The 13,847-nt window shown below is 46.5% G+C and overlaps 1 protein-coding gene and 1 long non-coding RNA gene across 2 annotated transcripts in view; one reads left to right on the top strand and one right to left on the bottom strand.

The window, feature by feature from the left end:
- Positions 1–2,149, bottom strand: part of POC1B (POC1 centriolar protein B) — a 132,610-nt gene extending 130,461 nt beyond the window's left edge. The window contains exons 1-2 of the mRNA XM_075012076.1: positions 1,566–2,149; positions 420–504 (exon numbers count right to left, since the gene is read on the bottom strand). Coding sequence (XP_074868177.1) covers positions 420–504; positions 1,566–1,580 — 100 coding nt within the window. The 5' untranslated portion in view covers positions 1,581–2,149. The remainder of the gene's footprint in view (positions 1–419; positions 505–1,565) is intronic.
- Positions 2,150–2,176: 27 nt separating this feature from the next.
- Positions 2,177–7,498, top strand: LOC142022340 (uncharacterized). Its single transcript, XR_012647932.1, has 3 exons — positions 2,177–3,507; positions 4,413–4,807; positions 6,450–7,498. It is a non-coding gene; the product is annotated as an uncharacterized LOC142022340 (long non-coding RNA).
- Positions 7,499–13,847: the final 6,349 nt, after the last annotated feature.

Raw genomic sequence — 13,847 nt, 5'->3', positions numbered from 1 at the left:
CCGCCTCCCGTGCAGAGCGCCCCCGCCCTTTCGTGCCTTACTTCCTCCTCTCTGTCCCCGGGACAAACCCCTCCCCCCGGCGCTCGCCTCCGCCTCGTGGTTTGCTCACAAAGTTGTCGCTTAAGAAAGGGGCCGAGAGCCTTTGGCCCGCCAGCTGCAAGAGACGCCTCCCTCCTCCCACTCCTGGGCCAGCCCCGCCGCCGACGAGCAACTCTCCTCCCTCCCGCTGGCTACGGTTCCCCGCGCCCCCTGTCCAAGCGGCACCCGCTGGGGGTCACTCACCTGGAGCCGGCCTCTCGCTCCAGCCCCATCGCACGCCAGTCGCCCCACTGACTACCCTCCCACTCTGATCCCAGTGCAGGCGCGACACTGAGCCTCCCCGCAAGCGGACACTGAGGCGCGGCCGCTGGTAAACTCACCGAGAGCCCTGGTGTTCGGGCTGAAGTCAACGCCGGTGACCGCAGCTTTATGGCCCCGAAAGGGACGAATTAAGATCGGATCCTCCTGGGGAAGAAGTAGGCGTGATTAGATCAGAACTCCGCGCTACGCCTGCACCCAGGACCTAGCCCGCGCCAGGCTCTGATCACGCCAAGACGGGGCTGGAACGGATGTAGGTTGCTCTAAGGCAGCGTATGAACCCGGGCCGAGCAACAGCTTAGCCCAGGCTAGAGCTTATTTTCAATCCCGTAATGGAGAAGGAGGAGAACACTGGGAACCTCCCCCCTTCCCCGCGTCTCCTAAAGGGAACGCTGCTCCAGGTTGCGTTACTCCGACAGCGCGGAGGTGGCCAAGGCGCCCGGGCACACGTGCTGGTCGCCGCAGCGTGACACGGACAAATACGGACAGTCACAACTGTTCCTGAAAGCTCCCCTCCCCCTATGGAGACTGGCCCTGGGGGGCAGTAAAACGCCCCGCAAAGAAGTGGCCTGACCTAGGACGAGCAGCCCTGCAGCACCGCTAGGTAAGGCGCCTTGCTTTGGTGGGTAAGACCCACTTCCTCAGATTTAAGGAATAATACACAAGGCAAAACAAAACGATCACACGCCAGGCCCCTCTTGCCGGCCGTTAGCGCTCCTTCGACAAAGTCAAGCGCCAGGCTATGAGGCACTTTGGTTTGGCTGTGGTCTCAGCGGCGCAAGCAACAGCTGATCCGTTCGCTCAGGAAGGAGCGCGCATCACCCGCCTGCCCCTCTCCCCCGCCGCCCATCACCGTGAGAGCGGAGCGCTGCCCCTAGCCGAGCTCGGGGAGCAGAGTATAAAAGGGGCACTGGCATGTTACGTGCTCCAGCGGGGCGGCGGTGACTCGCACGCCCTAGGGGGCTTCGGCTTCAGCCTCCGCCATTTGACCAGAGCTTAGCCCGAGCCGGTCCCGCCAGGGGGCAGGGCCAGCCCCCGGCAGCCGCAGAAGAGCGCGGGCCCCCGGCTGGGCGCGCAGATCGGTCCAGGACTTGACGGGCAGCTGCCCGGGCGCACTCAGTGGGGCCAGCCCCTCCCAGCGCACACGGCAGCTGTCGGGTGCTGCCCTTTCTTTACCCCAGAGCGCGGCTCGGTGGGCAGCATCTCACCAGCACGGACGCCATGGGAGGGGCCCAGCCGGGCCGCCCGCTGTAGGCGCTGCGATCCCTTCGCTGGAGCTCCAGCCACCGCTCCCGTGCCCAAGTCAAACGCCCCGCGCTCTAGACCCGACCAGCCGAGCTCCGAATTCGACCCCCCGCGGCAGCCCCCGCCCCACGTCGAGGGCATCACCCAATACTGAAAGCGCGCGCCGAGCTTAGTACCGCATCCATGCCATAGGCACTCGATTGTTTCTGAAAGACACAGTGAGAGGCCCCGCCCAGTTGCTTGGTTACCATGAGCGTCCTCGGTCCCCTCCCAGCCCTTCCCTCTGTTGCGGAACCACGCCCCCCAGCGAGGCGCACGCGCGCTGCCTCTCTGGCCCTAAAGCCGCGCGCCGCGCCGCGCCGTTCCGCTCTCAGCCCTGTGGCGCGAGCCCAGCTGTTACTGAACTGAGCCGCTGCTGAGCCCTCCCCCTCCCGGCAGCGGTAGGAGTGAGGGAGCGGCCTCTGGCCCCCTCAGGGCATAGGCCGCCCAGTCTGCGGTCACCGTGCTTAGCCTGTCAGAAGAGAGGCCGGCCTCAGAGGGAGGGTGATGGAGCAGGTCAGGAAGCGGGGGAGGGACAGCTGCGTGGCTAGAGCGCTAGCCTGCTAAACCCAGGGTTGTGAGGTGGGGAGGGGCAATTAGGGCTCTGGGGCAAATAGATTTTCAAAGAAATCTGTCAGGGCTGGTGCTAGGCCCAGCTGGGAGGGCAGGGGGACTGGACTCGATGATCTCCCAAGGTCCCTTTCAGTTCTATGGGATATACATAATTCCATACAATAAAAAGGGTCTTTGCCCACCAAAGCTTATGCTCCAAAATGTTAGTCTGTGAAGTGTCACAGGACATTTTGTTGTTTCTGCAGATACAGACTAACACAGCTACCTCTCTGATACTGAATGGGAGTGTGTCTGTACACCCACCCCCCTTTACATATGCTAGATGCCCTGTAACACACTAACACAATGGGCCTGGGTAGGTACTGCTACAGATGCACTCCCTCTCAGGCTGTCCTCTTTGAATATAGTTACGCTCTTCTAGCCCGGCTTGCAAGGGTGAGACTGGGAGGCTGATTTTGGGTGACCTCAAGGGCTCTGCATTGTTAGAAAGGACAGATTACCTAGTCTCAGAAAGCCAGGCCCTTTAAAGATTGGCTGCCAGGGAGAGGGAGTAGTAAAAGTCATTGGTTTTGAAAATTGTACTGGTATGAAGTCTGCTGCACTTCTGGCCTCTTTTGACAATTTAGGAAGACTTGGTGACCTAAGCCAATTCAAAAACGGGAGGAAGGAGTGCTATAACTAGCTAATTTTGTGCCAGAAGCAAGAATATAAAATTGTGTCCCCTCCTGTCTCTATATTCATAGTAGTTATTTCATAGAAAAAGGGAAAATACATTATGTTTATTAGTAACAGAGAGGTAGCTGTGTTAGTCTGTACTCCACCAAAACAAAGCAGCAGAAATGTAGCACTTTAAAGACTAACAAAAGATTTATTCAGTAATGAGCTTTCGTGGGACAGACCATCTTCATCAGATCAATTTCATGTCCAATACACACAGACATTTATAAGTTAGAAAGGACAGATTACCTACTCTCAGAAACCCAGACCCTTTAAACATTGGCTGGAAGGGGGAGGGAGTAGTAAAAATCATTGGCTTTGAAAATCGTGGCACTGTTATGAAGTCTGCTGTACTTTTGGCCTCTTCCCCCCCCCACCATACTGTAGCTTTCTTACTCAATAAACCCTGCTTGCCATGGGGGTCTGACTGTGGCTCAGTGTCTGCCTAGTCCTTCTCTTAGGGATCCTATAGCTGATGCAGTTCTTAATACCACAATACTGTTTAATAGAAGAAACAAAGCGGTTGAAGAAAGAAGGATTTAAAGAAAATGTGCAGCCTGTTCATTCTACTCACAGGTGGGTTAGCCCGACTATATTCTGGGCAGGACTAACTTCTTCAGGCCCCTGTCATAGAGTGGTATGTGTTTCAGTTTATTTCCCCTGCACAATTGAGTGTTCATGTTTAAACCTGCCTGAGTTCTTTTGACTCTCTTGTATCACATGCCTTTTCCTATCCTAGTCCAAAAGCACTATTTTAGGTTAGTGGAAGGGAGGCAAAAAAAATCAAAGCCAGTAGTCCTGCCATTGTCCCTTAACAATTCTCCATCCACCTTTCTTACCATATGTCCTCTAAGCTGCAGCCCTCGCAGTGACCTACCCACTTTCCATGTGTTACCCTTATCTCTGCAGGGTAGGTTGGTTTTAAGCTGAAATAATTTTCACATGGCTATAGATTTTAAGAGTCGATTTACATAAAAGACCCCCTAGAGCTGCATAAGACTTGGAAGCAATGGCAATCTACTACCCAGAAAGCTCAATCAGCTGGCATTTCTGATACCTCTCAATATAAACGGTCAGTCTAGGAATTGGGTCTAGGATATAGCCCAGCATGTTACACAATTGCATATTATTATTCTTCACACTTTTATGCAAGAGACTGAAGACAAGGAAGCACGTAAAAATCAGATTTATTCCAAAAAAAAAAAAAAAAAAAGCAGTTTCCATGGTGTGCTGTTGGTCTGAATCTATAACCCCCCTAGCTCTTGCATAGATATACAATAATTTATGCTGACTAGGGATGATAAAGATTAACCAGTATGGACTAGAGGAGCCTAGGGCAGCCAGAGAGTTCCATTAGGCCTGCAGCCCTCTCAGCAGCAGTCTTAGTGGGAGAGCCGGGGGGGAGGAGGACCGGGGGAGGTTTGCTCCAGTCCAGTTGTTTAACTGGTTAACCAATTAAACAGGATTTTACATCCCACCAGCTTTCCATAGCACCCACCCTTGGTGTTCTCCTGAGGCAGCTGAAGACATGCACATGCCCTCCACTGCTGAGAAGCTTCTCTTCAGGCAGTGCAGGACCTCCTTCATTTAACAGCACCCTTCTCCTGGCTGGCACCAGCCCAGCAGAGGGCACCTTCTAGAGGCAATTTGGCAATGATATCCTGGCACTTCCCCTTCCCAGTTCTACAGACAGACCAGACCAGAAATACCTCCCACTCAATTAGTGCCAAGAAGTCCTGCTGCCCCTGTGGTCATCCTACAGCCACCTCAGAATCAGAGCTGGAATTGGGGGCAATCAAGGTGAAGCAAGAGCCACACATCAACCTCCCACCAGGATCAGCACTGCTCATCAGCACCATGGCCCCCACAGTGCCAGGTACCACTTCAATGACCTTTTAGGCCTCCCCCAACCTACTCCCCCCACAAAGTCTTCCACCAGAGCCAGGATGGAAGTTAAGGCCAGCAGTCCAGGGCATCCTTGGTCACCTCAGCTACTTTTGTGTTGTCAAACTGGGATGGTGGGACAGGGGAGAATGGGGACATGCCTGGTATCAGGCTCCAATTTTGGCACCACTCTAGGGAAAACAAGAACACGATTCTTGTGGAAAAGTGTTTTTATTGTAGTGCAGGTGCAATAAAGTAAGGTTGCTGTTGTTTGAAATTCCATTTCTAATAGAAAGGGTAATGGGAGTAGCAGAAAGTTTTATTATTTCCAAATACACCACACTATGCTATGACAAAAAGTTTGTATCCTTGGTTCTCATTTAAGAAAATGTAATCACCTACATCCAGTAAATTTATTCTGAGCCCATTCTGTGCCCAAAATAGCATGACTTTGTTTAATGATAAAATATATAAAAGTGGTGGCCTCAGCAGAATTCTTGATTACCCAAGTAACTTATACCATAGTTCATACTGTTGTCAGTTATAACAAATTAGCATGGGGGCTTCACAAATATAAATATCAAAAGTAAATTCCTCTTTCCACAATGTTCTTCCTTTTTTGCCCGAACACCAGAAATAACTTTGGCATAAAGTTGACATCCAGAGGGGTGTTTGCATGATATGCAAAAACTTTCCATTCTCAAGGTACAGAATCTTAAGTTCTCCATAACTGGAGACAAAATGCTGCAGCTGAGACAAAGTTACCAGCTGACAAATAGGGTGCCAGTGACGTAAGTAGAGCTAGGTGAATTTTTTTTTTAATAAAATCTTTTCAATTAAAAATGCAAAATTCATGTTGACCAAAACATTGTGATGTTGTCACTTTCAGTAGACTGTTTTATTTGAAACAAGTTTTAGAAATGCCAGAACAATTTTTTCCTACAAAAAAGTGTTGAACTCTTTTAGACTAATTTCACAAGATGGCATGGGTAGCCAATAGGTCCATGTTGGGGAACTCACCCGGGACAAGAGAGAGAGTTTCCTGGTGAGAGTTCTTGCTCTGGGAAAGGATGTGGAACCTAGATCAATGGTTCCCAACCTTTTCCAGAAAGGTCCCCTTTTTGACAATTCAGGAAGACTTGGCGACCCAAGGCGATTCAAAACCAGGGGAGGAGGGAGTGCCATAACTACCTAATTATTGTGCCAGAGGCAAATATAAAATTATGTCCCCCTCCTGTCTATGTATTCATAGTAGTTATTTCATAGAAAAAGGGAAAATACATTATGTTTATTAGTAACAGAGAGGTAGCTGTGTTAGTCTGTACTCCACCAAAACAAAGCAGCAGACATGTAGCACTTTAAAGACTAACAAAAGATTTATTCAGTGATGAGCTTTTGTGGAACAGACCCACTTCATCAGATCAATTTAATTTCCAATACAGACTAACATTTGTAAGTACACAGAACCAAAAGAAAAAAAAATTGCAGTAAAAACTGACAAATCAAATAGGATTGAAGAAAGGGGGAGAGTGGTGGAGGGATGTTAATTGTCCTGTCTGAGATAATTACAAGCATCAAAGAAAGGGAAGCAGTCCTTGTAATGCATGAGGTAATTGATGTTTCTGTTTTAACAGCCTGTATCCTACCATCAAGCTCAGCCTCGACTATTCCACACAAAAAATACATTTCCTGGATACCACACTACAAAAATCACGGATGGCCATATTGACACCATCCTTTACCAGAAACCCACCAACTGCTACACTTACCTGCATGCCCTCAGCTTAAATCCAGCTCACACCACACAAGCCATCATTTACAGTCAAGCCCTTAGATACAATCACATCTGCTCTGATCCTACTGACAGAGATTGAATACTACAAGACCTTTACAAACCATTTATAAAACTGAATTACGCACCAGGAGAAGTTTAAAAAAAGTTGACAGGGCCAAACGAATACCCAGAAACCAGCTACTTCAAGATCGGGATGCTACACTCCATAAGGCTCCAGGTGACAGGCCTGTCTTTTCCTGTAGACGACCTCCTAACCTAAGAAAGATTTTCACCAGCAATCACAGGCTACACCACAATAATTTTAATCCTGGAACTTTTCCTTGCAACAAACCCCACTGCCAACTTTGTCTACATATTTATTCTGGAGATGCTGTCACTGGACCTAACCATGTTAGTTACAAGATCAAAGGCACGTTCTCCTGCACATCCAGCAACATTATATGCTATTATGTGCCAACAATGCTCTGACACTATTTACATTGGACAGACCTTCGCCAAAGAATAAACAGACACAGAGCAGACATCAAGAAACTCAATACGCATAAGCCAGTCAGTGAACACTTCAATGGAGCAGCCCATTGTGTTAAAGACCTGAGAATGTGTGTCCTGGAACAAAAAGAATTTAACAGAGCAAGAGATTTGAGAGTTAGAGTACATATTCAAATTTGACACATTAACACATGGTATGAAGAGAGTTGCATTACAAGGACTGCTTCTCTTCCTTTGATGCTTGTAATTATCTCAGACAGGACAATTCACATCCCCCCCACCTCTCACCCCCTTCCTTCACTCCTATTTGATGTCAGTTTTTATTGCAATTTTTTTGGTCCTCTGTACTTATTAGTCTGTATTGGAAATGAAATTGATCTGATGAAGCAGGTCGGTTCCACAAAAGCTCATCAACAAATAAATAATTTTGTTAGTCTTTAAAGTGCTACATTTCTGCTACTTTACTATGTTTATTAGTTTACTATGGTTGACCTGAATTGTGGGGTGGGGGAGGAGAAGACCATCACCTGCAAACTATTCCCTCCCCTCCACTCCACTCTCCCAGCTTAAACCACACACTCAGGCTGGAGGGGCTGGGTGAGTCACACTCAAAGGTTGTGGGGAGATACAAACAAGAAATGAAAACTGACAACTCAGCTATATAGAAGCAGTGGAAAAGGGTGGAGTGGTGGCGAAAATTACTTACTGCAAGACTCTAATGTGGCTTGCCTGGGATGGCTACCAATATCAAAGGCGGAGATGCTGCCTTTGTAATGCATAATTGCTTCTCTATTGGTAGAGATAGCTTCTTAATACTGCCACATCCAGCAGCTGCAAATGGCTTCTTTAAGAGCCACATGCAGCACCAAACTGCTGGTGACCCTTAAATCTGATCCCGACCCATGTTTGGGTTCCAACCCATAGGTTGGGAATCCCTGGCCTAGATGAATGCCCTTGTACTGGGCTGGAGTCATGTGCTCATTGTGGCCTAGACTATTTATATAAAGTGAAACAGCTTTAATGGGGGGTTTGGGGGGGGGGGGGTGAGGAGAGAGACACCCACACCAAAATGGACTATAGCCTGGGGTTTAATGCAGCATCCTAGCAGTGGAATAGATTCAAGTCTCTGCTCCAGCACAAGAATCCTAAGCTGAGTGCCCCATATCTCAGGTGATATTTCCTGTGCACATAAAATAAGAGGGACTTCCACCTCTGACTCCATTTCCTTTACTTCTCTTAAATGAAGGTTTAAAATAATTGAAACAAAATTCTTCGAACCTGAAAAATTCACAAACTGTTTTTTTGTTAGAACTGCTAGCAAATTGAAAAAAAAAATCAGTTATTTATATAGTTTTAGTTGTAAACCAGTCTAAAAGATATAGCTATATCCTGGCTGAAAGGACAGTCAGTTTCAGATCATTTGGTGAAGCTCAAGTACTGCTTTTGCACCTGTCAGTTTCAGCTGATGCAGCTTTAGGCAAGAGGGTGCTGAAGTCTACAGTGCCTAAACAAAATTATAATGTTCACAAGGGCTGAGGGTTTAAAAAAAAAAGAGGTAGGTTGATTCACCTCCATCACTCGGGGTGTGGAAAAAAATCATCTTTTGGTCTTACTTAATGGCTTCTGGGAAGATGGATTACTTATGCCGGTAGAAAAACCACTCATTCAGTGTAAGTAGCATCTGCATTGAAAGTAGTTTCTACACCTGCCCATCAGCATGGGTAATCCCCTTTTCAAGAGATGGTAAGTAGGTTTTTTGTTGACCCCTGGTACAGACAGCACTAGATTAAGTTGGCTTAGTGACATTGCTTGGAGTGTTTAAAACAGCTATGGCAAAGTGACATAGCTGGGTTGACCTAACAGGACTAAGTCAACAATCAAAAGGAAGCATCCTGTGCAGGAGACAATCACAATGTACAAAGGGATGAACAAACAATTTTGTTCTGAATGCCACATGAGAATTTGAAAATTTTATTCTGTGTGCACATGGGCCTGAACCTGTTAGAACGTTTGCTACAACTTTCTGAAAATGGGGTTGGTGTCAGTAATGGAATTTTCTGCAGATAAATCCTATTAAGATTTTTTAACAGTAATATCACCAGAGAATTACTCACCCACTCCAGGGAGCACTTAGGCTGACCCAACAGTTGCTACTAGGCAAAAGTCTTCCAGCTTCCTTGAACACACATGCACCTAGCTGGCATGGACATGAACACCATGCCTCAAACAACAACAGTTTCTCTGTCTAAATACTTCAGAGAATTCATTGTGCAATTAGAGGCCATATATAGATCTAAAAGAAGATCTCCATTTCAAGACCACCGAAATGTGCTTAGATAGGTCACATTAAAAACAGAAGTGAGTGTGTAGACTACATTGTCTGAAACGCCATAAACACTAAGTCACATGAGTACCTTTGAAGCTGTAGGGAAACTTCTTTTTTTTAAAAAAGATTTCTAATGACTTTTTGCCCCCTCTGATCCATTTGGCACCATACCATCATTAAGACTCAGCCACCAGTTTCAGGAATCTTGTATGTTATCTCCTTTTGATCCCAGTTTCTTACAATTCATAATCAGTACTATAGTGTTGAGTGCGAGATGGTCATTTTTATTAGGGAATAATGATTAAGTTTACATCAGTAGTAAGTGAACAACAATGCTTGATCATGTGTGCCACCTAATGGCTATTCTGCAGGATGGCTGTCTTCAAATATTCTCTCTAAAAGCACTTTCCCATTTTTCCTTCTCAAATATCTAGCATTTCAAATGCCCCTCTTAAGCTCAGGAAAAAAAATCGGTTATCTTAAAATGGCAAAAGGACTCAATCCCAGTTTATAGGCAAGTTGACTTTTGCTGAAGACATTAACCTGGAATAACTCAAAGTGTCTTGAAAGTAATAGGATATATATATTTGTGCTGTTTCCTTTCTCCTGTGTTTCCACTCTAGATCAAATAGTAATTGATAGACTAACATTCTTCCATAAAATTGTCATAACTGAGGAGTGTCTGGAAAGGTGTGCAATGAGGAGAGGGAGGGCAGAGCAGAGCAGGAAGACACATCAGAGCAGAGTGGGGGCTGTGCTTGGGGGAAGGGTATGAACCCAGTAGACACACGAGGCTGACGGGATTCGCAGCTGGATTGAACTATTTGGGTCATAGATGGTTTGCAGACCAGAAGTTTGAGTACCTTGAGCTAGCCTCCCTTGGGAAGTTAAGGAAGTTGGTGATGGAGATGGGTATTTTTAGAGAGGAGATGGGGACAAGAGTGAGCAAGGAGCAGAGCAGTAGAGACAATCTCTGAAGGATATATCCTCCAAAAGCTTGAATTGAACTCAGGAGTCTTGTGTCATTACATTCCTCTACCATCTCAATGTATCTGTACAATGCATTCAGAGAGCTGTCTGATGTGCATCTAAAGGCTTAACCCTTTTGATGACTCAGGTTGAGTGCCAGGGTAGTTCTACATTGACAAAAAAAGGAAAATATAAAAAGCAGGTATTTGCAAAAGAAAGGAAATTTCATTCAAAGTACTTATGTTAAAATAGTAAGGTTACAACATCAAATAAACCAAAAGTTTGGAAATTCCAGGAGTAAAGATTCCTTCATAAAATGTAATTTGTTTCTTTATAATTATGCATGTACATTACAATAAAGTGTAATTGCATCACATACTACTTCTGTTGCAGGGTGATTGCCTCATTCAGTGTACCAGGTAGCCCTGTTCTGAGAGTGAAGAGGGGTTGAGTTATGAAAGAGGCTGTTTGCAGGACCCCCTACTTCATTTGTTTCAGAAGATGGAAGGTATGTTATATATCATTTACAAGTACTCAAAACAGGTGGATCTAAGCCTGCCCCAGGAAGGAGAAATTGGACCCAGGATACAACTGAACACTAGGGATAACACATGAAGAGACAGGGACAAGACAGAACAAAGAGACTGAAAAACCAGAGAACAACAGGGGGCACTGAGTAAAAAACCCCAGACAGTGCCCCAAAGGAACTAACTGGCAACATGACTTAAGAGACAAGACCGTCACAGAATGTCCACTTTAGCTTCTTCCTCCTGGCATAGTGGATGGCTGCCTTGGCAAGTACCTGAAGGAAGTTGATGAGATCTTGTAGTTTGTATGAAAAGTCAGGAGGCATGGAGAGAAGTGCAGCTCCAATCCCATAGGCGGGTCAGGAGAAGCCAGCAGATATGTGCAGTGTCACATTGCAGCCTAAGTAATGGTGAAGATACTTCATTAACATTGGTGAATCACTCACATAATGGTAAGAACAAATTAGAAGTTTTGAACTGAGTGCCAGAGTTCAATACAGTGGGCAGGTGTGGCAAGTAAGGCTGATGCACATAATATGTGGAAGATAAAAAGAATGATAGAAAGTTCTGTTTGTACAACACTTAGTACTGTGGAGTCTTGGGGCATGACTAGGGCTCGTAGGTACTATGGTAATACAAATAACATTCTCTATATGAGGCAGAGTTCCTGGGCGTGGGGAGGAAGAGAATACTATGTGATCATGTAATCAAGGAGTATCAATTATGTATTTGCACAAGGGGGCAAAGTGATTGTGCCCAGCTGACCTTAATGCTAGCACTACTAATTTCAAGTACTTTATTTTGCACTGTGTTTAAGTGGAAATCTAAGATTAAACTCTAAAACATAACACTCCGCAGCCATAAATATCTTATTAAAATGGTTAGACTCAGCGGTCTTGAGAGGAATATTCCTAATAAAAGCACCATGTAAAAATAAGCAGAAGATAGTTTCCTGTTTTTGTGACCGATATTCTTGGAAATGTGTTGCTCATGTCCACTCCATGCAGGTCTGTGCGCTCGTTCCATGCCACAAGATTCTCTTCGCAGCATCCTTAGGGGACCAGCTCTAGTGCCCCCTAGAGTGCAGTGCATATGCTGTGCTATGTAGGGTGATGATAGGCACCCTCATCCCTCTTCCTTCTTGCTAAAATCTGACAGAGGGAAAGTGGAAGGAGGTTTAATGGACGAGTAACATATTTCAAAGAGCAGCACTTACAAAAACAGCTAACTGCTTTTTCTTCATGTGCTTGGTCATGTTCATTCAACATAGGCGACTCCAAGCAGTAGCTGCAGAGAGACAGGTAGGAGTTTAAAGGATATGCTGAAAGCAACACAGCTCTACCAAACCCAGTGTTGGCTCTGCCTGATGTGTGATGGCATAATGAGATGGGAATGTAAGTACTGAAGACCACGTTATAGCCTTGCATATGTCCTGAGCAGCACCATGAGCCAGGAAGACTGCCGAAGAGGCTTGCACCCTGGTAAAATGTGCCCACACCAATGGGGGGCAGCTGAACACCTGCCAAGTTGTAGTATGTACTGCTACAGGAGGAGCACCACTTTGGAATAGTGTGCAAGGATACCTGAAGACCCTTCATACATTCAGCATAGGCCACAAACAGCTAGAAGGATTTGTGAAAGGTTGGGGTACCAACAATGGTCTGGAGACTGATGCTAAGAGGATATCCTGGTATTGGGCATCAAATGGAACTGGGACCTTCCCCCGCCCTCATCGTCACACTGAGTGCTGTGCCAGTGAGTAATGGTGGTATGGGGAGCTGTGCCATGCCTGTGAGGATCTGTCCCTTGAGTGATGACCTGCATGCATGCATGCCCCAGTTGTCAGGAGGTGTGTGCATCTATAGGTCTACTGATCTCTGGCAATGCTTGGACTGGGCTACAGTGGGAGGGGGGAGAAGAGGTGGAGGGGAGCAGAGGAGGGCGGGGAGAGATTCTTCTGTCCACCTCAGTGGAGGATGAGAGGACCTGCCACAGCTGGCACATGGATTAAAGCCAGAGGAGTGGGGCATACCCCAGGCCCAAGCCAAGTCCCTAAAAGGGACTAAGCTACTAAGTTCAACGAATAATGAGGGAAAACTATTTACAACCTACTAAGGGAATCCTAAGACAAAAGGCTACAGCTGAGGTTGGAGCAGGTAGTTCCAAGCACTGTCACTGGCAGCAAAAAGAAACTGAGCAAGGAGCAACCCCCCATGACAATGCCCATTACAGTGCGACGTGGGCATGCTACTCCCACTGGTTCTGGAACAGGTCTATGGATATTGCTGAGGGAAAAATCTTCCAGCACTGGTGCATGTGGCCAGCACACAAACTTATGTTGAATAGACATGAGCAAGCACTCGAAGAGCCTTCCTTTGTCAGCATGTTTCACGTCTTTCACGTGAGCAAAAGAAAGGAACGAGTCTGGCTGCAGGTACCACACGATGCAAAGATCCTAGTGATGCATTTAAATGAGGAAGTATGTGCCTCTTGCAAATTATTTATCTTCCCATTTTTCCTGGGCTTGCCTTCCATCACTCATGTGCAGCTTGTGCAGCTGAGGCCACAGCCAGCACAGTATTTCAGGGAAAGAGAAACTTTCAGCCGAGAGAATCCTGCAGGCTAGAGACACAGCTCAGCAAATAAGCCAGCCCTGTTCCTTTAGAGTAATTGATCATGTTCAATGCTTTCCTTCAGTCTGCAGCTGAAGCAAAAGAAACATACTAGGAGGCTTTCCCAGCAGTGCAGGTAGGGTAGGCATTTATTTTTATATGTTGGACAGGTCAGCCCTCTCCCTCTCACTCCAATTGTTTGGATACACTCTTTAGCATTAAAATGTTGATGGGCCCAAATAACCTCACTTAGCAAGACATTGTCTAAAAAGCAAAGCAGTACACAGGAGACATTTCCCACAATCCTCAGCATA

This window comes from Carettochelys insculpta, chromosome 1 (genome assembly GCF_033958435.1).
Source record: "Carettochelys insculpta isolate YL-2023 chromosome 1, ASM3395843v1, whole genome shotgun sequence".
Classification (NCBI taxonomy): domain Eukaryota; kingdom Metazoa; phylum Chordata; order Testudines; family Carettochelyidae; genus Carettochelys; species Carettochelys insculpta.
Note: the sequence above shows the minus strand (reverse complement) of the source record. Positions and strands in the feature narration are given on the sequence as shown.